The sequence below is a fragment of the Beta vulgaris genome, chromosome 1, assembly GCF_026745355.1.
Source record: "Beta vulgaris subsp. vulgaris cultivar EL10 chromosome 1, EL10.2, whole genome shotgun sequence".
Lineage (NCBI taxonomy): Eukaryota > Viridiplantae > Streptophyta > Magnoliopsida > Caryophyllales > Amaranthaceae > Beta > Beta vulgaris.
In genome coordinates this window covers 835,594-857,952 of record NC_079202.1, presented here as the reverse complement: position 1 = coordinate 857,952, position 22,359 = coordinate 835,594, and the positions used below count along the sequence as shown (strand labels likewise).

At 35.6% G+C, this 22,359-nt stretch overlaps 3 protein-coding genes across 3 annotated transcripts; all 3 read left to right on the top strand.

Moving 5' to 3' along the window:
• The first annotated feature begins 987 nt into the window (after window positions 1-987).
• LOC104902461 (probable carbohydrate esterase At4g34215) lies at window positions 988-4,822 on the top strand. Its single transcript, XM_010690251.4, has 2 exons — window positions 988-1,825; window positions 4,399-4,822. Exons 1-2 carry the CDS (start codon window positions 1,235-1,237, stop codon window positions 4,711-4,713), a joined length of 906 nt encoding a protein of 301 aa, XP_010688553.2. The 5' UTR covers window positions 988-1,234; the 3' UTR covers window positions 4,714-4,822.
• A 1,720-nt stretch (window positions 4,823-6,542) lies between these two features.
• Window positions 6,543-8,351, top strand: LOC104902465 (probable carbohydrate esterase At4g34215). Its single transcript, XM_010690255.4, has 2 exons — window positions 6,543-7,481; window positions 8,065-8,351. Exons 1-2 carry the CDS (start codon window positions 6,831-6,833, stop codon window positions 8,269-8,271), a joined length of 858 nt encoding a protein of 285 aa, XP_010688557.3. The 5' UTR covers window positions 6,543-6,830; the 3' UTR covers window positions 8,272-8,351.
• A 2,369-nt stretch (window positions 8,352-10,720) lies between these two features.
• LOC104902472 (mannose-P-dolichol utilization defect 1 protein homolog 2) lies at window positions 10,721-21,873 on the top strand. Its single transcript, XM_010690261.3, has 8 exons — window positions 10,721-10,990; window positions 12,733-12,886; window positions 13,950-14,022; window positions 14,097-14,163; window positions 14,342-14,401; window positions 16,126-16,186; window positions 16,280-16,321; window positions 21,490-21,873. The coding sequence occupies exons 1-8, from the start codon at window positions 10,844-10,846 to the stop codon at window positions 21,591-21,593; spliced, it is 708 nt and encodes a 235-aa protein (XP_010688563.1). The 5' UTR covers window positions 10,721-10,843; the 3' UTR covers window positions 21,594-21,873.
• Window positions 21,874-22,359: the final 486 nt, after the last annotated feature.

The window sequence follows — 22,359 nt, the reverse complement described above, 5'->3', positions numbered from 1 at the left end:
AATGTCAGTCCCCATTTGAATCTCCTTTGAACTTGCTATCTCATCTCTTTTCTCTCATCTCACCATGGTTGCACAAAAAATTCAGCTTGTTGCCATTAACCAGTAAGAAACCATGGCCCTCCAATGTTGTTAACCTAAGAAACCCCCCACACACAAGCTTGTTGCCATTAGCAGTAAGAATGGAGACAGAAAACAGAGGCGATAAATTTGGGAGAGAAATAAAGAGGATGAGCAGCAATGGCCGCATTCAGTGGCTGTGTTCAATGGTAGCGTTCAGCGAGGGTGGAGGAGAGAGAGAAGGAGAAGGCGAGAGAGAAATGCTGTGTGAGAGAATGAGGGGTCAGAGAAGGAAGTGAAAGAGAGGAGAGAGAATGGTTTGAAATAAGAAATTGGAGGGGGAAAGAGAGGGAAGGGGGTAAAAAAAACAGTTTTCGCAAAAAAATTAAGTCTTCGTCAGAAAAATCAAGTCAATGCCGAAAAATGGTCGAAGGGTCTGATCTGACAAAAAATTCGCATTTATAGGTTGTTTATCACAAAAAAAAATTATAAGGTTGTTTCTCACAAAATGACACTTTTAAAAGGTTGTTTTTGACAAAAAAAAAAAAAAAAAAAACTCTAAATCTTAAGCTATTAAAAACGAGTGTGAGTTTGTGACATCCAAATTCCAAAGCAGTCGACCTAAGAGAAAGTATAGTCCCATACCCGGTATGGGATAACTTTTCCCATATCAGTTACTTGATATGATTAGATGTAGCTCAGATATGATTTAATAACGAACTGATATGATTTGATGTAGCCTATATATGATTTAAGATTTCAACTAACAAGCTCCCAAAAAAAAAAAAATTTATAATTTTTTAATACTACTTTTGTCATAAAAATTATATAAATACCATGATATTGACATATACCCAATATGGAAATATCATTGCTCGTGGACCTAAGGTCTAAACTCAACCTTTTGTCTTCACTCTTCATAGTTCACTGTACTTGTACTTAATATTTATTTCACATCAACGCCTTTCCTCTTTTGATTTCTCACTAGATCTACACACGATTTCACACAATAAAGAAACATCTCAAAAAACATCCGTCAACAGTACTCCTTGAAGACTAGAGTGAAAGACCACCTTCGCTTATTTTCCAATCCACACACATTTGCTTCAAATTCTAAAAAAAATGGACTAATCCCACCCACCTAATAAACAATTCTCCTCACCATCATCATACCAACATGGGCAACATCCCATCTTACCTATGTTGCATCTTCCTATTATCTTATCTAAGCCACCCAACTCATGCGACTAGATCTAGTGACAAAACCATCATCCTACTTGCTGGCCAAAGCAACATGGCAGGCAGAGGCGGTGTCATCAATGAAAGATGGGACGGTCTAGTCCCCGATCAATACGGCGCAACCCCTTCGATCCTTCGCCTCAATGCGAAGCATCAATGGGTTGTGGCCACTGAGCCACTGCACCGTGACATTGATACGTACCATACATGCGGGGTTGGGCCAGGGATGTCATTGGCGCACACTGTTGTGCGGAGAGCATTGAGTATTGGCACAGTTGGGCTTGTACCGTGTGCGGTGGGTGGGACGAATATTAGTCAGTGGTCCCGTGGTAGTCATTTGTATAATCAGTTGTTGAAAAGGGCGTGGGCTTCGTTGCGTGATGGTGGGACAATTCAGGCATTGGTTTGGTATCAAGGAGAAAGTGATACACTTTTTAAGCAAACTGCTGAAGCGTATAAACGGAGATTGTTGCAGTTTTTTTTGGATTTTCGGACTGATCTTCAGTCTCCCATGCTTCCCATTATCCAGGTATGTACTTCTTTTTCGTTTTAAATGCAACAAAGGGGTATTATTTCTTTGTTACATTTAAAACGAAATAGAGAAAGTATTTGTTTTTTAAAATGCTTTTTTTGGAGACTCGAACTTGAGACTTGATGTTACTCACTAACAAAGTTGTCCACTCTATTGATCAACATTTTTATTGTTACAAGTTTACGCAACTAGATGATTTCAAAAGAATGTGCTAGGTGTTTTGAGATTTTAAGGAGTAATAACTAGTAGTCTAGTATAGGGACAAACTTAAAAAAGAGTTTTATAGTGGTTGTTTGGTTGAATGTATAAAGGTGTTTATTTAAGGAAATTCCAAAATGTCTATAAAGTTATATATTTCGAGGGAAATTTTGTATTGTCACTTGCATTTTAGATTTCATTTCGTTACCGTTGGAACTTAATTTTTAAAAATTGTAATGTAGAGTATCTGATTTGGTTAAAATTGTTAATTTAAGGAATGCCAGTTTATGATGATGACTGTATCATGTATGGGGTTTACCAAATCGGGTGTGCACCCACAAGTTATGTTCTACTGCCAGTCTATCTATGAAATTTAAAGCTACTGACAAATTGATAAGCACGTTGCTCATGTCATAATTGGGCCCGTTGTGTATCTCCTGCAATGGTAGTTGAATGTTTGAGCATTATCTGTCATTGTGAGGTCTATTATGAATAGTTCCAACTTGAAAGTTGATATCTTGTGTACCTTACGGTATATACTACTATTTGGGCCTTTAAGGTAGAGCTAAGTTTGGCATCTCATTGTTGGAGTCTTTTAGTTCAAATAGACTTCAACAAAGGTGTCAAACTAATTTAATAAGTTGGAGGTACTTAAAGTAAAGGCAAGCTTATACCAAATTACTAGAGGTGATAATGGGTTAGGTTCGGTCAAAATTTTGTGACCAAACTCGCTATTTTGAATAAAAAAAAATAGTGAGTTTTTGGGACGGGACAAAATTTAGACTAAAATTAATATATCTTACTTAAAGTCCATCCAAACGGACAATGATAATGATTAAATTCAATTGATATTATATGATAGACGTAAAGACAATAAATCTAAATTTAACTCAATACAAGTCGAAATTGTGCCAAATGACTCACCATCTAATACGACCTGAATTAAACCGTATATAAGCGATTGACTTGTCACATCTAGTTGTTGGATGTTCAAACCTTATACTCCCCCCCGTTTCTTTTACTCGCTACACTTTGACTTTTACGTTTGCCGATTTACTACTTTGATTTGACTATCAAGATCTTTAATTGCTATAGAGAAAAGTATAAAAATTTGATTTTATGAAAATATACATTGAGACAAATCCAACAACATATTACATTATAAAACTTGGTTTTATCTAGTAAATATTGCATGGTCAAACCTCATGAATAAATAGTGGAATTACAAAGTGTAGCGATTAATTTGAAACGAAGGGTGTATAAATTATGGTCCCTATGCCCATTATAGGTTGTTCAATTTTGTCTATCATGTATCATGCTAACTTTGACAATAACATTGTGAATTTTATCTTGGAAAATACTTTGATGAAACTAAATTGCTAGTAACTTTATTCAAAAGATAATTGGCCGAAATCGCACTTAGGACTTAGGAGACAGTAAAAAGATAAAGAGGACATCTTTTCGCGGGGGAAAGAAAGTAATTTAGATGTTAATGATGCTATCTTGTGAAAGATTTGGTCAAAGTTCTTTGCGGGCCTTTGGCTATTAACTACTACTTCTGTCTATCAATAAAAGAATATAAAAAAAGTAGCCATATGTTCAAAATAATAATGATCTATGCTTAAATACATGATGTACCATTATATTGCTGCTTTGAAATCTGAATACCTGTTACTCTATTAGTGAAGCAGCTAATTAACATTGAAATAGTAACATCGATAAGTTCCCTCATTCTTGCACAGAATGCACACTGCCCATATATGAATTAATGTTCAAGGACATACATGCTATCTGAGAGATAAGCTTATGCAAAATATAGAACAATACTCATGAGTCATGACTAGACCAGGTTATTGGACGGGTCGAATCAAGGTCAGTGCGGGTCGGAAGTGGGTCGGATCATAAGAGGGTCACCTCATAAAGGGCCATTAGCGAGTCGAGCCAAATGGTAGTGGACCAATAGTGGGTCAATAACGGGCGGGCCGGCAAACGAGCAAGAAAAACAAAGAATAAAGAGAGCCAAAAGTGAGTTTAAATGAATGTGAATCCGAATATAGAATTGTTTTTACGAAACCTATTTTATTTTTCAAAATTATTGGGTTTCTTTATTAGCCCTATAATGGTTCTGTCCAATAATGAGTTAATGACCCTATCCAATAAAGTCCTGTCTGATAAAGGTCCTTTAAATTTGACTCTAACTCTTTAGCCATTGGGCTACCCTATTCAGTAACGAGTGTAGTCATATATGGTGATGATTTTCATGACTTTTCTATAACAACCACGATACCGAGAATCACTTGTGTTGTGTTACTTGTATGACAATTGACAGGAATGTGGTTATTGCTTACAGTCGCTGATATTATTGCTTGCAGGTGGCTATAACATCAGGAGAAGGGCGATTTATAGAAGAAGTGAGGCAGGCTCAAATGGAAGTTGATCTTCTGAATTTCGAGACAGTCGACGCCAAAGGACTGCCATTGGAGCCAGATAATTTGCATCTCACTACACCAGCACAAGTCCAACTAGGAGAGAAATTGGCTCATACATTTTTACAGTTTCTCCCTGGGCAAGTACAAAGCAATGCTGGTAGTTTCTTAGTAAGCAATGATGCAGGCAGTCTCTTACAAAACAATCGCTTTTATACTTCCCTTACTGCTTTGCTTTTGATTTTTTTAAGATTGCAATAGCAGTACATAAGCTATAGTTTGTGCATCTATGAGTCCTCAAATATGCCAGCTTTAAAATCTTCTATTTGTTATACAAGAAATGATATTGAATATTATTTTTTAGCCAAAATATTGCTGTATTATCAACACATTCTACAGCAAGTGAAATATCAAAAAACATACTTCATTGATCATAAACCTGTGCCAACATATCATTTTTTTCCCTTTTCTTTTCAGGGATATTCCTATCAATGTGATTTTTAAACAAAATCTTCATACTTCGTCCTCAATTAATTGTCTTATTAGGTTTGAACATAATTTTTAAGAGTAAATAATTGAAGAGTATAGATTTTTGTATTGATATAGAAAAGTAAAAGTGAAAAATTAATTGAGTTAGAAAAAGATAGCGAAAGACCTCAAAACTCACAAATATAAAGAGAGAATGTGAGAGCATACTCAATGATTGCGCTGGTTTGTTGTCATCAAATTATTTTACTAATTTCTACTCTTCCACTTCATTCATACCCTACCCATTTCAATTCTATATATATCTTAGTCCTAATTTGTGGTTGCTCTCTAATTTGTGGTCATCACATTTCTCTCTCCTCTTTTTTCTCTCCATTTTTATGAGATAATATTATCTTTGGAGGGTGGATAGATTTTTATATAGCAAATAACTGTTTTTGAAACAAATAACAAGTAGATTATTAGGATAAAAGGAGTGTATGAAAGTATCAATATTGGTCTTCATTTATAGAAGAAAAACGGAAAAAACAATTGTTGTAGAAACTTTTTTTTTTTAAAAAAAAGAAATTATAAAGCAGCAGTATTAACGTCACAATGCTAAAAGGTATGTAACGGCAAAGAAAAACAACTCTCAACCGTTAGATTGAGAAAATGAGGACCCTTTGATGCTTGGCAGATTTCTAAATCACTTTCCACGTGTACGTCTAATGCTCTTTGCTCCTTTTTTTCCTTTGGCTCATGGTAAAGAGTTAGGCATAAGAATTTCAGCCCATAATTTTTTTTCTCCTATTATTATATTATTACTTTTAATGCCTCTCTCCTAAAAAAACCACTTATGGACAACGGCTAGATAAGCTCTAAGAGATATAATTAGTATAGGACCAAAATTACATGGTTGAGCCAATTAGATAGGGTAAAATTGTCATTTAAGGTGACATGACAATTATATATGCATTGACTATGATACTATACATGAGATTTATTTAAATCCAATACAAACAAAATAATGCTCCCTTCTTTTTCTATTGTTGTTCCTATTTGAAATCAGGGAAGAACTCAATGCAACTTATACAATGAGCAAAATTTCACTATTTTAAATAAAATAAAATACATTAAAAGCAAAGATTCTAGCTTTTTGAGTTACTACTATATATATGATAGGCAACAATGAGAAAAAAGCTAGAGGGGTACGAGTAAAACATAATTAAAACCAACACGAATCTTGACTCGTTCTTTTTCAATCAAAATTTCGCAAATATGTTTTATAATTTTCTCAATTCAAGCTCGAATTTGAACAAATATGGCTAGAGTTTCAACAAATTTCCTCCAGTTTTATTCAAAATAGTATGAATTAAACCTTGAATCGATATTAAATAAACTACTTACCTCTCCTTAAAAAAAATTATTAGTAGAATTGATCCTAATTCCTAGTTCCTACCTAGTAAACGACATAGTACTTTCCAACCATATTTTCCTTAAATAAAAAATTTCCTAATTAACATCAAATACAATACTTACCTAACAAGAATAATTACTTATTTCTTACAAATCTTGGACAAAATAATTTCCTTTTTATTTGGAAACAATATCAGCTTGTAAATACCTTCCTAGTTAAAATAAAAATAAAATCTAATAATATACGGATGCCAAAAACCCGGTAGAATTTGTCTGAAGTACAAATTCTACAATGTTTCGGAGAATAGAAAGTCTCAATTATATAAACCCTATAAAAAGCAAAAACCTAAGCTACACATACATTGACGTTACCTTTGCACATTGCAGCGAGAGAAATCTACCTTCTAACAACTCATTGTGGGTAGTAATTATTCATTCATTATTGCCATCTAACACATTAAGCAAATCCAATTAGCTAGTTCTCTTCCTTTTAGTATATGATAACTATATTATATGTAATATTGATACAAGAGATGAATAAAAACATGAGTATGTCTATAGTACCAATGATGTCTATAGTACCAATGATGTTGATGATATCTTTATTCATTAATTCACCAACCAAAGCAGAAGTACCACAGGACTTATTCATCCTAGCAGGGCAGAGCAACATGGCAGGCCGCGGCGGTGTCGTAGGACGGAGTTGGGACGGGTTTGTACCACATATGTGCCAACCTAGCCCAAATATCCTCAGCCTCAGTGCACAGGAGTATTGGGTGCCTGCACATGAACCACTTCATTCCGATATCGATTTTAAAAAGACTTGTGGTGTAGGCCCTGGCATGGCCTTTGCCAACTCTGTGCGATCACTTGGTGGGTCAAAAATTGGAGTCGTGGGTTTAGTACCGTGTGCAGTGGGCGGGACAAAGATTAGTGAGTGGGCTAGAGGAAGTGTCTTGTACAATCAGATGGTAACACGAGCTAAAGTGGGATTGCGAGAAGGTGGAATAATTCGTGCAGTGTTGTGGTATCAAGGAGAGAGTGATACTGTAAATGTTGAGGATGCTCGTGCTTATAAAGGAAGGATGGAGAAGTTGATTGCTGACTTGCGTTCTGATCTTGATGACCCTTCTCTGTTAATCATACAGGTATGTATACACTCGTTAATTTTTTTTTTTGGGTACAAGAAAGAAAAACTAGGCCTGGTTCGTAATATAGGACCAGTGTACAACATCCTTTCGAATGATGGAAGAAAAAATCAAATTAGAAGAAGAAAACCAATATAATAAAAACGAAGCATCGTGATTCATGATGACCCCTATGAGCCATGCAATCCGCTGCTTGATTCGCTTCCCTAAAACAGTGGTTGAACGAGACCTCTAAAACCAATATACACTCGTTATATTTGTCACAACTAACATGATATTAAATAATTAGTTATTTACACTATTTTCGACTCCGATCCATCAATATCATATATATTTTATTATACTTCATATTAGGTTTAGCTATTACTTTCCCTAACCCCATCTTTTAAGGTCAAAGTCCATTAATTTTGACTATATTTTATCAAATTAATATATAATATTAGACATTATTATGTGTGAGATTTCGAATGTATGATAAAAGTTGTAAATAGATATGAAAGTTTTTGAACTCCCCCTCCCTCCTCATCCCATCCAACCTTTAGGCTTTAACAATTATGAAAATGTGATGTTTTGGTGGTGGCAGGTAGCATTGGCATCTGGAGAGGGTAAATATGTGGATATAGTAAGAGAAGCTCAACTTGGAATCAATTTGCCAAATGTTAGAACTGTGGATGCGAAGGGGCTACGAACAAATATCGATCACTTACACCTTACAACTATGGCAGAGGCCCATCTTGGCATGATGTTGGCTCGTTCCTTTTTTGATATATTCAATAGGAGGGACAAATAGTTCGTTGGTATAGTTGCATAATAATCCTGTTAGCAGAGTATACTTTTTTTTGGCAGAAGCAAAGTATACTTGAAGTTCATAGATTGATGTTAGAACATGTTCTAGTTTTATTTTTACGAATTATTTAGGAGGGCTGCCGCAAATTTCATTTTTGATCTAGAGTTGTTTAATTTTAACTAGATATATTAAGTACCTCTTTTTTCTTGTAAGGAAAAATAACACGCCAAGTTTACAAAATTAACACAAACGGCAAACCTATACACTTTTGATTAACTGTGATCGATATTCACTTAATAGTTTTTGACATAACAAAGAACCACGAGTTAGATATAACTTAAAACAAATCTGACTAATTGAAAAATTAGACAATTATTTTCATGGAAAAGAAATAGTTTTCATTATTTCAACAACAGAATGGACAACCAAAATGGAGATAACTTCATCCACAAAAGACAATAACGTACGCCTGATTCATAAGTCGTTAACCAAGCATGATTTAACAAAGGCTGAGCGTAAATTAACAATTTGGAGCATCACTTGACAGAATACATCATGACACACGGGAAAAGAAATGTCATTAAAGGGTGTAGATATAAAAATTAACATAAGAATTAAGTTCTTAGCATTGATAAGCAATTTCAACTAGAAATTGTATAATGGTTTGTATTCATATTATAAGCTTTTTTAAAGGTAAGATGAAAGGGCTCTCAAATGAGTCTCATGAGGTTTGATTCCTAAACTTCAGGGATAGGAGATGGGAAGTGATGGCACTAAACTCCACCATCTTAACCTCATTATTAAGTTGGGATTAAATGTCCATAAATCATGATAGTTTGTCCAAAAACCAAATATATATTGGGCCCAATAGTAAATAGACCCTCAAATCAGGGTAAAATTATAGTTTTGTCTTTTGCATAAGACGAGACCCAAGCATCTGAAAATGACACCCCATCCATTTGGAATTATGTGCACCGTTTGTGGCGTCAGCATGGCCATCTAATCCTTATAAATAGAGACCAGATTCCCAATTATGAAGGTAATGAAAAGTTTAGACTCTCTCTCCCTCCTTTTTCTTACTACAATCTATCATTTGACCATATACTCACTTAAGCATCGGAGGGGTGATCCCCAATCCATCCCCGACGTAGTCTAACATATGTTTTTGCAGGATTCCTACTCTACTCGAATACTTAACATGTGATGAGCCTCACCTCTACGAATTTCCCGTCCCTACTTGTAAGTTTCACACGAACACATAATGTTCACAAAATGAGATGTTTAACTATACGATACTATGTTAGTAATATACGTCACACCTAATGCTTACCCATTACTTCCTCCGTCTTTTTAATTGCTTCATTTCTATTTTGTGAAATCAAACTAATAACTCTTGACCGATTAATTTGATTTTTTATAAGTAAAAATACAATTGTACGTGGTCTTGTTAGATACGTCTCGATATATAGTTTAATAATATCAGAAGTTTATAATTTTTTGTTTAAAGGGAATAAGAAATATTAAGGGTTAAAAATACGTCTTGAAAATCGTGTCCAAACAATGTAGCAATTAAAGAACCTACATGCCATTTATCGTCTGTATTTACTATACATCATCCATATTTATATGGTGTTTTTTTCTTCTTTTTTTCTCCTTCCCCTACTTTTTCTTCCTCCATCACCACCACCCCTCAGCCACTGTAGCCACCATCACTCCCCCAACCATGCAGTCTCACTAGCACCCCCACCCTACCCCACCCATGCCCCTCATCCCCAGTTCCCCACTAGCAACACCTCCCTACCCCACCCACCCTTGGAACCCACGACCCCAACGGCAGCCCCCTACCCTACGTCACCAATACAACCCCGACCTCAACAACAATCTGAACAATTTTTTCATTTTGGTTCAAAAGCCAGCTTTTTCAGTCAACCAAAAAGCCAATAAAACATTATAATTCCATTCAAATTGTTATTTTTAACTCCCACTTCCTTTGTACTTTTTTTTATATAATTTTTTTTATCATGTCATAACGTCCATTATCCAAATTTGCACTAGCTAGAAAATTTCGAATAACCAATAAAATTTATCATTAAACTTATAAATATTTATATATATGATAACTGTAATTAATCCGGATATCGCCCGAGTCAAAATACTAGTAAACCCTCAAAAGACGAAGGGAGTATACAAAAATGTAACGTGTGATTTGAGTAGTTCGTACAAAACTTAGTTTTAATAAGAGTGGGTTTTAAGTATTATTAAGGCATGTTCGGCAACAATAGCTGTGATGGTAACTTTTAGCTGTGAGAGTAATTGTTAACTGTGCTGGTAGCTGTTATTGATTGGTGTGTAGCGGTTAGCTGTCCAAATGTAGAATATTGACGTTTGGTTAAAAAAGCTATGAAAGTAGTAGTTAAAAATATCTTATATATGCTCAAAGTTGGCTTTAGTTTGGGAAAGCTGACCAGACGGTTAAAATTTAAACAAAACTCTTTGACGCATTAACCAGGTTGAACTCGAATTTGGTGCGCAAATCAGCGAAAGTCGTATGCTTTGATCTCCAAAATCTGCGCAAATGGAGATATTCGGTATGGACTTCGGCTGTGTCTTTGAATCGCTTAAACATGGCCATATTCCGGAGAAAATTTGTTTGCTTCCCCTAATTTCCAAGCTTCTTGGCTATTCTATCGTTGCTGCTTCCACCACAGTCAAGATCCCTCAGGTTTCTTTCTTTCTCTCTCCTAAATTTTCTGTGAAAAACCCTAATTTTGCAATTTTCAATGTCATTCTAATTCTTCGAATTGGGATAGTTTGCATAATTCATTCAATTTATTTGCTACCTGTTCTACTGAATTTATTTATTTTTTTCTATAAATGCAATTATTCGCGGCAAGAGTCAATCTTTGGTCTTTATAGTTGTTGCGGTTTTGTTGATTCTGGCGGATTTGAATTAGAGTGCTTTTTCATTGCCATTTAATTGAAATATGAATTTTGGGATTGGTGAATTGATGGCTAATTTGGTACAACGTCGTAAATTATGGGAATGTTAAGGTTTGAGAATCATACTGTAAAGGGATAGTCCATCTTAATGCATACATTTCTAGACTTCAATTACCAGTTTACCACTTGTTAGTTATTACCACCTAGAGGTGTGGATATGAAGGGTATGAAAAATTGATGAAGAAAAATGCTTACTTTGTTGTAAAGATAACTTCCGATGCAATTCACTAGAATCTTTCTATATACTAACCTTCGTTTCTAAATAAGTGCAACAGTTTGACTTTCACACTTGCCTGACGCACAATTTTGATTATTAATATTTCTAACTATGTATTTGTAGAAGTTATAAAAAGTTGATATTATGAAAATATTCATTGAATTGAATTTTGAATTGATCAAAGTGAGGTATGTGAATAAAAGTCAAAGTATTGCACTTGAAAAGAAATAGAGGAAGTATATTAGAAAGGAGGCTATTATGACTTATGAGAAGTAATGTTGATATGAGGTGTTGATCAACTGATGGTGATTAGTGATTACATTACAAATTTCAAGTATTTTTGTGGGCTGCTTCCCCTTTTGCAGCTTGCTTGGGGGAAGCACATTTTGATTCTTTTCCATAAACCCATTTTTTCTGAATGATGTCGAAGCTCTACTGTCCTCTGCAATTGTTTTGTCGCTACTTGGTTGATAAGAAATTCTGTGGTCTGCGATGCATCGTGGGGTGGCTTAGAATTTGGGGTGGCTGGATTATTAAGCCTAGTAAATGACCCTCACCCTTATGCTGCCATTGTGTACCGCAGACACGCACAAGCTTTTCTTTGGTTCTGTCCCGTGTTGACTGGAGACCTCGTGCATCTGGTTGTTTAAGTACAGATGCAGCGGTTATGGATGGTGTGGAAGGGGGTTGGGTGTGGTGGTGAGGGACAAGTGGGGCAAGGTGATGGCTGTTGCAATGAGTAAGGCTATTCTAGTGTGGTAGAGATTATGGCTGATGGCTCCATGTTTTGCAATTTCTGTAACCCAAAGCCTTGGTTGCTAGAAGTTCTTGTTATAGTGTGATGCCATTAACGTAGTGAAGGCGGTAAGTCTGGTGCAATCCTGATGGACCTCATGGTTGAAGATATTAATCATTCTGGTTCTAGTTTTAGAAAATTTTCTGTTAAGCAGGATGGAAATGCTAGTGGAGAGGAGCACTTAACTTGAACTCTTTTCCCAGAGTATCTTAATTTAAAAGCCCCCCCTCCCAATCTTCCAATCAAAAAGAAAAAGAATGTATTCCTCTCCTTGCAAATTTAGAATTCTGTCTTCCAATGTTTCTAATGGAAGTTTCCTGCTTGTTATCTTTCCCAAATTCTCTGGCCTATCTTAGGAGGATTTATATGTGAGGACTAACAATTCCTTCACACTAATGTTTCCCCCAAGCCTTTTGATTGCTGTCAGTATGATTCTGGATTTATATGGCAGATATTGAAGATATTGGAACACAAAAGTGTTAGAGGACTCAGTGCAGTTGCTTTTGAGCTTGAAGTGATTGGCTACACAATTTCTCTTGCATATTGCCTTCATAAAGGCCTCCCTTTTTCAGCCTTTGGGGAATATGCTTTTCTGTTGGTGCAAGGTATATGTGTGACCACCTTTTTACCCTGATGATTCTTGTATCGTAGTGTAAGTAGTTAATCCACACCTAGATGTTTATTCTGTGGTTTATTTCGACCCAGAAAGATGTAGTAGTCCTAAATTAGTCATGCTACTGAGCTTCACATGAAGGCAAGTAATACAATGGAACATAAGCTGTGTCTGTGATTCCCCTGTCTCATACCTGGAGTTGTAAACCTTGGCTACAGTCATGATTGGGGCTCTTGCAGGCAATGCAGATTGTTTACGACTGTTGTAGGCCTTGCGGCCTAATACAACGGTTGGGGTACGCTCAAAACCTTTGCAATGCGGTGGTGCTGCTGAGATTTGATTCCCTGTTCTTACCTTGCTTTGGGGCTTGTTGTTGCTCTATGTACATGTTTTATATCTGTCAACTTGTTTTTCCTTGAATTTACAGTAGGAAAATTTAAGAAAAAGGATTCGACATTTCGACTTGAAGCAATGATTTTAGACTTTAGAGATTAGAGTGCATTTGCCCACCCTACCTGTGGTACATCTAAAAGAAGGTTCATATATGAGAAAATGTTTGTGCTTTCAGATGAAGCATATCCTGTATCCAAAGGACTAACATAAGGGCTTCACTTTAGATAACCTTAGTGAGTGAAAAATAGCAGTTTGTTTGCTGTCTTGCCATAGCTGGCATCAATCACAAATATCCACTTTTATGGCTACGACGAGTTCAGTTTCTCAATCACTTGTGGATTGTGTTAAATCTAAGAGTAAAAGTTGACACAAATAGGCATCCTAAATCTGATTACTAGTGTTTATGCAAATTCGGAAAGAAAGTAACTAGGCCTGAAAAAAGTTACTCGCTCTTTATATGAAGCTCACTATCATTATCAAAGTTAAATTTGTATCCACCTCTTAAAACATGGGTTTTGCTAAGTCTCTAAAGATTTTTGCGGTGTTTATCTTTTCAAAATTTACTTCACACAACTTTTAAGTTTTTATTTTCTTTTTATATATTATTGGTCTCAAAAGCTTAATATCAATTGCCCTCTTATTTAGTTAATTTCTTCTTGCAGCTATAATTCTAGTCGGTGTAATCTACTACTTTTCACAACCTGTGGGAACCTCAAGATGGATGAGGGCCCTGCTGTATCCTTAACTGTTTTGATCTGTAAAACATCCTCCTTTTGGAAAGCTTCTCTTTCTTAACAATAGTAACTTAGATATTGTGGCTTGGCACCGACAATTCTGGCTGGTAAAATTGATCCGATGCTTTTTGAAGCTTTATATGTGAGTAAGCTTTTCTTGTATGATCGTACATTTGTTTAAGTTATGCTAATTGCCTTCATCTCTTAGGAGTTGGATATTGTTAACTGTATGTTTTTGTCTGGATATTATGTCAGCTTCCTTTTGGATTGATGTCTTTTTGTTTACTAAAAGCATTCTTATGCTATATTATTTACCACAGGCATCACAACATGCAATATTCCTCTGTGCAAGGATTCCTCAAATATGGAAAAATTTCAGTGTAAGTTATATGCTGGAGGAGACTGCTCTAAGTTAATGAGGATATTATCTTGCTAGATTTTATGTATCTGCCTTTTATTTTTTTTGTTGTTACCAACCAGAGTATAGTTGAAACATCGCTTACCTTTCATCACTTTGCTGTATAGTAAAATAGTTTCTTAATTTTGTAGCTACTTACATTTAACTAACATCATAAGGTGGATCGGGGCAATCATGGTCTTCAAGCCACGGCACAAGTTAAGAGGCAACAGTGCATGTTTCAACAAAGCAAGGGGCAGATAACGGAATTTAAGAATTATAAGTATTCACGTAGATTTTTTTACTTGAAATCACATGTTGTCAAAATAAACTGCACTAATCATCGAAATTCCAGGACAAGGTATCTTATTACCATATCAAGACAACAATAAAATAATAGGACTTTTAAATTTAGTAGGTGCACTAATCATCGAAATTTCAGGCAGATAATATGATTCTTGTCTGGTGCAATAATATAGTAGGTGCGAGAAATGCTTCTAGCATCTTAGGGTGCCTTGGACCAGCCACGGATTGCACAGATTCCTATGGTACAAATATTTTTGATTGGGATTTGCTTATACGTTCTTCCTTTGATGGATGTACCTCTTCTGTCTCCATTCCTTTAAGATGTTTAATAATGTTACAGTTGGCTACCAGAGCACATTGCTAGGGCTGTAGTGTACAGTTTATTGAACCACGAGCTGCCACATATCTGGTTATTAATTAGACGAGAGTTGGTAAGTAGACTACTAGACTCAGGAACTGGCAAAGCCTGGTCAAAATCTCAACAAACTTGCTGAATCAACTGTTGAGCTGGAACACTCCAAAGAGAAATTTTAATAAAGGTGGTGAAAGAAGCTTGAATTAGAGCCCTCTTTAAGTTGAGCACGCTATCATGAATTTTCTGCTGTCTTATATTATGTTATCTTTTATTTTCAACATTGTTGCCCAATAAGTTTCTGCTTACCCTTGGGGCCTCGTAAATATTATTTCTTTTCATTTTCAGCCCTTTTCTGTATCTGGACTCCAGGAATTAGAGAAGCCTGATGCTTCTATCTGTAGGCCAGATAGATTTACTGGTTCTATTCTTGGGATAACTTCTGAAACGCTCAATATTTTAATATTATTGGATTAGAAGAGTTTCTATCAGTTCTAATGTCAAATGTGTGTATAATAACCTGGTGTATCAGCTGAGGCCCAATTTAAAAACTAATCTGTTACAATCCTGCTATTGCTCTAGATAGGCATCTAATTGAATGACCAATGTGGAAATGGTCAACTATAATACAAAATGAACTCATCCAGAGTTATCTTCCTAAAGCCAAGTGTCTTCCTCATCAGCACTGCATACTGATATCACAGTTGGAACTTGGAGGAGTGTATATACCCAAACAAGTTACCCGGTCTTGACTCTTGAGTATACCGTGTGCTTAAAATTTTATTGTTTTTGGAATAACATTTCCCCACCTATTTGATGGCAACTGGCGAGGCTTTTGGATGTTGATTCTTGTATGGAAGTCCAGGTAATCATTGTTATTGGGAATACTAAAGCGAGAACTTGGTCTCAATGTGTCACTTCAACTGATAATCTTACATTACAAAGTAACCTTTTCTGCTTGTGTTTTTTGAGCTAAAAAGAGTCCCATTGATTTGTCTTTATGCCAATTTATGGGTTTCGAAGCTTTTGATGATTGTCTAAACTTGCAGAATAAATCTACTGGAGAACTCAGCTTTCTGACATGTTTTATGAACTTCGGAGGCTCCATGGGTGAGTACATACTTCCGTAGATACATCTCTTGTAGTAATATACAGTTTTACAGATGTAGTATGGCAAATTATGATTACGTATGCTTCTTGTAGTGAGGGTCTTTACCAGCAACCAGGAGAAAGCACCTACAAGCGGTATCCTTACTCTTTATTTTATTGGTGTAGAGCTGAAGCTTCTTATTGTTATTATTATTATTATTATTATTATTATTATTATTATTATTATTATCTCTACTTTTTGCAAAATAATCTTCCAGATAGCTTTTGGCAAGTTGTTTATTATGAATGATAAAAATTGAAATAGCAGAAGAAAGTGTTGCAATTGTAAGGTAAATGGTTTAATGTGGGGGAGAGAGAAAAAGCAGTATGAAAAAGTGAGGCGTAAAGTATACATGGAAAGGGTTTTTTTTCCATTACAAGTAATGGAAAGACCTTTTGGAATATTTCAATGTGGTTGAAAGGAAGAACTATTTGGGTTAGAGGATGTTTAATATGTTATTGTGGTTGTTAATTTGTGCTTGATGAATGAGGCTTTTTTATTTGGTGATATTCTTAGGACCTAGATTTTATTTTTCATGTAATACATTTTGAATGTATATAGACACACTGACACACAAGTGGAATTTACAAGTATCAGGGGTAAAGGTCGTTTGAGTTGGGTGGTTCTAGATATGTGATAACGACTTCAATTGATTTCCATAGCCATGTGTCTCATCTAAAATTGTTTTATTCTATCTATTTTTTCTTTTTCTTTTTTATGCTACGGCTTTCCTTTTTCCGCCTTTCGACTTTTGTGTACTCCATTGTGGTGAAGTGTTAAGACTGCACCTGGCCTTTATAGATCTCATGCTCTATAAAGGACGTGGCCGTTTAATAGTAAGTATTAGCATGTGGAGATTTAGGTAGCTGCCCCTTACTAGGGAATTATTTTCACCTCCTAAGAATAGATACTTCCACTAGATTTTGCTATACCTGCATTTCTTTTTTACCTTTTTTTGTTTTCTTACTTTCTTTTTTGTATTCTTTATTGGTTTTTATTTTCGATTTTCCATTTATTAACTGTTTAGTAAAGATAGTATTTTAGGACTTCGCTACACCTTTTTATTCTCGTTTACTTTTGTGTCCATTTGGTATCTAATTATTCAATCATTTTCCTCGTATGGCTATGCTTACCCAAACTCTATCTAGATATCTGAATTATTTTTTTTCGCTCTCTCGAAGTAAAAGAAGTTCCTTTGTACTTCCTCCATTCTTTATCATTCACTACACTTCCCTTTTCTGGAAGTTTACTATCAATAACTACGTATCAAGTGTCAGTAATTTTCTCTCACACAACCGGTCAAAAAAAAAAAAAAAAAATTTCCTCTCACACAAGTCGCACATCTACTTCTCACATGGTATTGGGACCTGCTATGACTCACCCTAGTCCTCCTATACACGTGACTTATAAGAGAAGGAAAAAGGGTAAAAAGGGACTTGAAGAGAATGATGACAAAGCTGAAAATACTGGTGGTGAGAATGTTGCTGAGCTGGGAACCATACCAGGGAGTGCTAGCTGGGGAATGTGCCAGATAGTACTGGAAAAATATCTGAGGCACCTTCTAGTAGGGGCAATCTGGTCTTTATTGCTTTGTAGGAGTGAGTGCTGTTTTAATAAGTAGGGTGGAGTGTAATTGAGGAAGGTATCCAGAAAACAGACAAGCATGAGAATACTTAGGAGAGTCCTCAATTCTCTCGAATGAATTGAGCATGCATCGAGTGACCTTTGGATTGTGAAATACAAAATTATCCCCTTTGAGCTGATTTAGTGTTATTTTGTTTAAGTTTATAGCAGGACCACTTGTCTTAACATGTGTTTACTTCGTCCATTGTCTTAATTTGTATGCACAAGCCATTTCTATTATCTAGTGATTAATAAAGAACGTAGAAAGTATATATCAATATCTTTATGTGGGACTTGTTATCTATAGACTTTGATAAGTGATTAGGGACAATGTTATACTACCTCTGTTTTTTTCTATTGCGACAATTTTCACTTTGGGTAGTTCCATATCATTGTAACAATTCCATTTTTGGTTAAGAAAAGCAACTTTAGTTGACAAGATTGGCCTTACTTTATCTTACTTAAACATCATTAATTACTCACTTTGCCTCATAAAGTTGTTTTTACTTTATTAAGAATTGATTTCTCTCCTACTCTAGTTAATTAAAGGGGTACCTTTATGCTAAACTATCCACTTTTTCTACCTCCTTAAAAATCATGCCCAAACCCATTGTTGCAATAGAAAAAGAACGGAGGTAGTATATGTTTAGACCTCACCAAAACCTGCAAAGTAAAACATATACTTCCTTTGTTTTTTATACTTCCATCAGCTCGGGCAGGGTATTCTAAGAGCCCATGTCATAGGAATGGAAATAGAGAGAGATAAAAAGGGGAACCAATGTGATAAAAGAGAGATAGAGTGAGCTCGTTGCCAATTTAGGGAATGATGCAAGTAATATGCAACTTCCATTTTAGGGAAATGATGCAAGCATAAAAAAGATGGAGGAAGTTTTGGATGGTTGTACTTCCGATGTAGGGGTTCTTGTGGTAATCTGTTATGTGGGAATATCTTAGTTGCACAAATCATAGATTAGCTACTAATTGTTGGAATATTATTACAAGTCAATGCTTTTCTCTAACAAGAGGTGTAATATGCAAACATGCTTGATGAACTTACTTTGGGATGTTATGTTGAAAAGTTCGAAGGAGGACAGGATCGACCTAAACTCATGAAACTTAGGTCATTGGTGGAAATTGAATTTCCCTTTATCCAATGTGAAACATTTTTAGGCCTTACCATGATAAGTATAATCTTTGGAGGAGTTATAGACCTCATACATGTGAACTTTTCCTAAAATGGAGTCTGACATTTATCGTGTGTCAAGTATTGTATTCACTGATAATTTGGAAATTTGCTAATATTGGTAGCAATTACAAATTCAAACACTTCAAAGTTGGGTAATGCTAAGATGAAAGCCTTACAAACTTGTCTTGATCTCCTGAAAGGCCTTTTCCTTTAGTGTCTATCCATGAGAAAGCTTCTTTCGTCATGCATTTTTTTAAGAGGAAATGAGCAAACTCAATTGTTTTATAAATTGTAGATTGAAGCTAAGCCATAGTTTGTCACCTCAAAAATTCTATTGAGAATTCTTCATACCCAAGAAAACAGCACACTGGATGAGGTAAATTCACGTTCTTCAACTTGGCACCAGTATGCTCTTCGAGGGTGTAGAGCAACTTTATCGGTTCACCTGTATCGTCATTCTTGTTATAGATAGAAGTGTAACCAAAGTACACGTCAAGATAATGCACAATGAAGGACTTGAGCTCTCCATCCATTAGCCTCGTCCATTTCTCACCTTCTTAGTTCAATTACTAGTACAGTGTTGATTCCTGCAACTCATCTAAGATATCATCATTTCTAGAACTAGTGTCCTTGATGGTTCTTTTTCCTTTCTTTTTTATAAAACTTATTTACACTCTAGCCATACAAATTAAAACCTTCCTCCATCATCTGTGCTCTTCAGGTTGCTGCGAGCCGAATGCACCTATAGAGAAATTTCATACCATTCATTACATCTTAAAGTTTGACCATTAATTTCAAATTGCTTTTGCTTGTTATTTATTGTGGATCAAGTGATTCTTGTTTCAATGTCTAATCAGGGGTCGAGATTAGTTTCTGTTCTCGTTTGGTGTCGTAGCATACTTATGACCTTTCTTTTCCTCGATTAGGACAGGAACCGCTCTATAGGCGTTGGGATACTACTGATGTTGTTGCTATGTTTGTTGCCTTCACTAGTCAAATTTATCCCTTGGGATTAACACAGAAGATGAGTAGATAAGGCTCCCATGGCTCTTTAGTGTAGGTAATGTCCATTTACATTAGTGATTGATAGACTGGTCTCGTAAAATTACACCCCACATCCTTCTTGCTTGATTGGTTAAGATCTTGCTATTATCCACATAGGTTCTGGAAGTAGTTTGCTTCGGTATCTCCAAAATGCCGGATATCTCCTTTTCTTATACAAAAATATGATCCACCTAATTCCAAGACCCAAGCCTATACGTCTTAACACTTCTTCACATCTAGTAAATCAATAAATTGAGGTGTCCTGCTTTTGACAGGCATCGGAGCGTCCTCATTACTTTGTATCCCTTTGTCCTAGGAAGATTCTATATGTAGCTTCAATAAGCTTAATCTTCCTTTACGGCCCGTTTGGTAGTCGTTAATAAATTGCGGTAATGAGAATGAATTTTAAGTGTAATTTTATTAGAGAATCACCCCTAAAATCTCTATGGGGAGGTATTTTTTCTCCATGGACAAGCAATTTCACCCATAAACTTGTGTTTTTGTCTTCAAGGGGAAGCAATTTTCATTACCACTCATTACCACCTACAAGGTGGTATTGGATGGGAATGAAAATTCAAGAAGGAAAGTGGACACTTTAGGATAAATTAGCATTACCATGGGAATGGACAATGATATTTATCATAAATTTACACATAAATTCATTCCCATTACCACCATTTATGATCAACTACCAAACGGGCCGTTAAGGTAAGACGTATATTTAAGTCAATCTTGAAATTGGAGGACTGTGCTCTACCTCTGTAAGAGACACTTCTAATTTCAGGCATTGTGTTCTTTCCATCACTGGAACACAATTTGAAAACAAACAAGAGCAAAATGGTAGGACAAATATAGAGTCGTCCTTAAATGAATTTGTTGGGTAAAAATAGGCACAACAAATGCTTTGGCAGCAATTGGGGAACTGTTTTCTTTAATCATAAATGAGGGGAATTCCCTGAGCAGTTGAGAAACTTTAACTTTTCTTAAAGCTCTCCAAATTAACTAGGCGCTGACAAAATATATTAATTGAACTCTTCTATGAGTTTTTTTGGGGGTCTAGAAATGGAGTAAAACCTTTGATTGCATGAACTGATGAACAGATTTGAGATCTCACCTGTACAATATTAGAACATGATCAATGAAGTATTTAGGATAAGTGTTGTCATGCTTGTTGGGTTAATTTATCCCATGGCATCTGTGGAGGACTTGCAATGTATAAGAACTTTAGTTTTTTTCTCTTTGAGGGTCACTGCAGTGCCATTTTTTTACTGAATACTTGTTTTGATTTCTTTTCACGCCCTTTGCTGCATTCATCGTATTTTAAGATCTGATTTCCTAGTTTCTTCTTTTCTAAAAAGCTATTCTGTTTTCTCTCTATTCACGAATTGCAATTTCTTTGACCCTTCTAAGTTGTGATGGGCTCTGTCCTCGGTGCCATAACAAACGGTACCTTATTGAGCCAGATAATCATATACAAGAAGCCAGAAACGAAGAAAGAGAAGAAGGTCGAGTAAAGAAATCTTCAGTTTTCAAGAGTGCTTCGCGTAACACAACATTTTATCCTTTCAGCTATGACAAATAGGTCATGCGCAAGCATGCTGTGGCTGTAAAATGTCAAATTACAATATGTTTTGCAAGCAACTTTTGCATTTCCTACTTGCTGTAGGTTTTGCCATATGTATACAATACAGGATGAGGGAAAATGGTTACTTTTGACAAGAAAATTTGGTGTTGATTCAGAAAGCGGAAAGCGGATTGAAATATTTTTGTATTCTAGCTTTTTTATTTTCCTTCTGTGCAAGCTTAGTCATTACTGTTTCAAGCGTACATGCAAGCAAGGCAAAATGAACCTGAGAATTTGTAGACATTTGAAATGAAAGGACTGCTATAATTGTCAGTATTACACTGGTATACAGTTACTTTCAGTGATTGCAAAATTTCTAAGATAACTTGTCCGATATCCTGGCCATACCGCGCGATATGCAGTTATGTGGCACATAACCCATTGAGCACGTAAAACACCGAAGCAGTGATGCATTTATATGGGATCAGCTTCCTAATCCTCATAAACAAACCTTGATATTGCTGAAACCTTTCATTTGAAAAGAAGTGCTCCTAGATCTTAGGAAAAGGATTAACTTCTCTATTTGTTTTAGTTTATAATAGTGTTTCTAATGATTTAGTGTGAGCGCTCTTTAAAGAAGTTTTTTTTTGTTAACTAGCTTATTTGTAAACATTCGAGAGCCTTTCTAGGGCTCCCTCACTTGCTTGGAAAGCGGT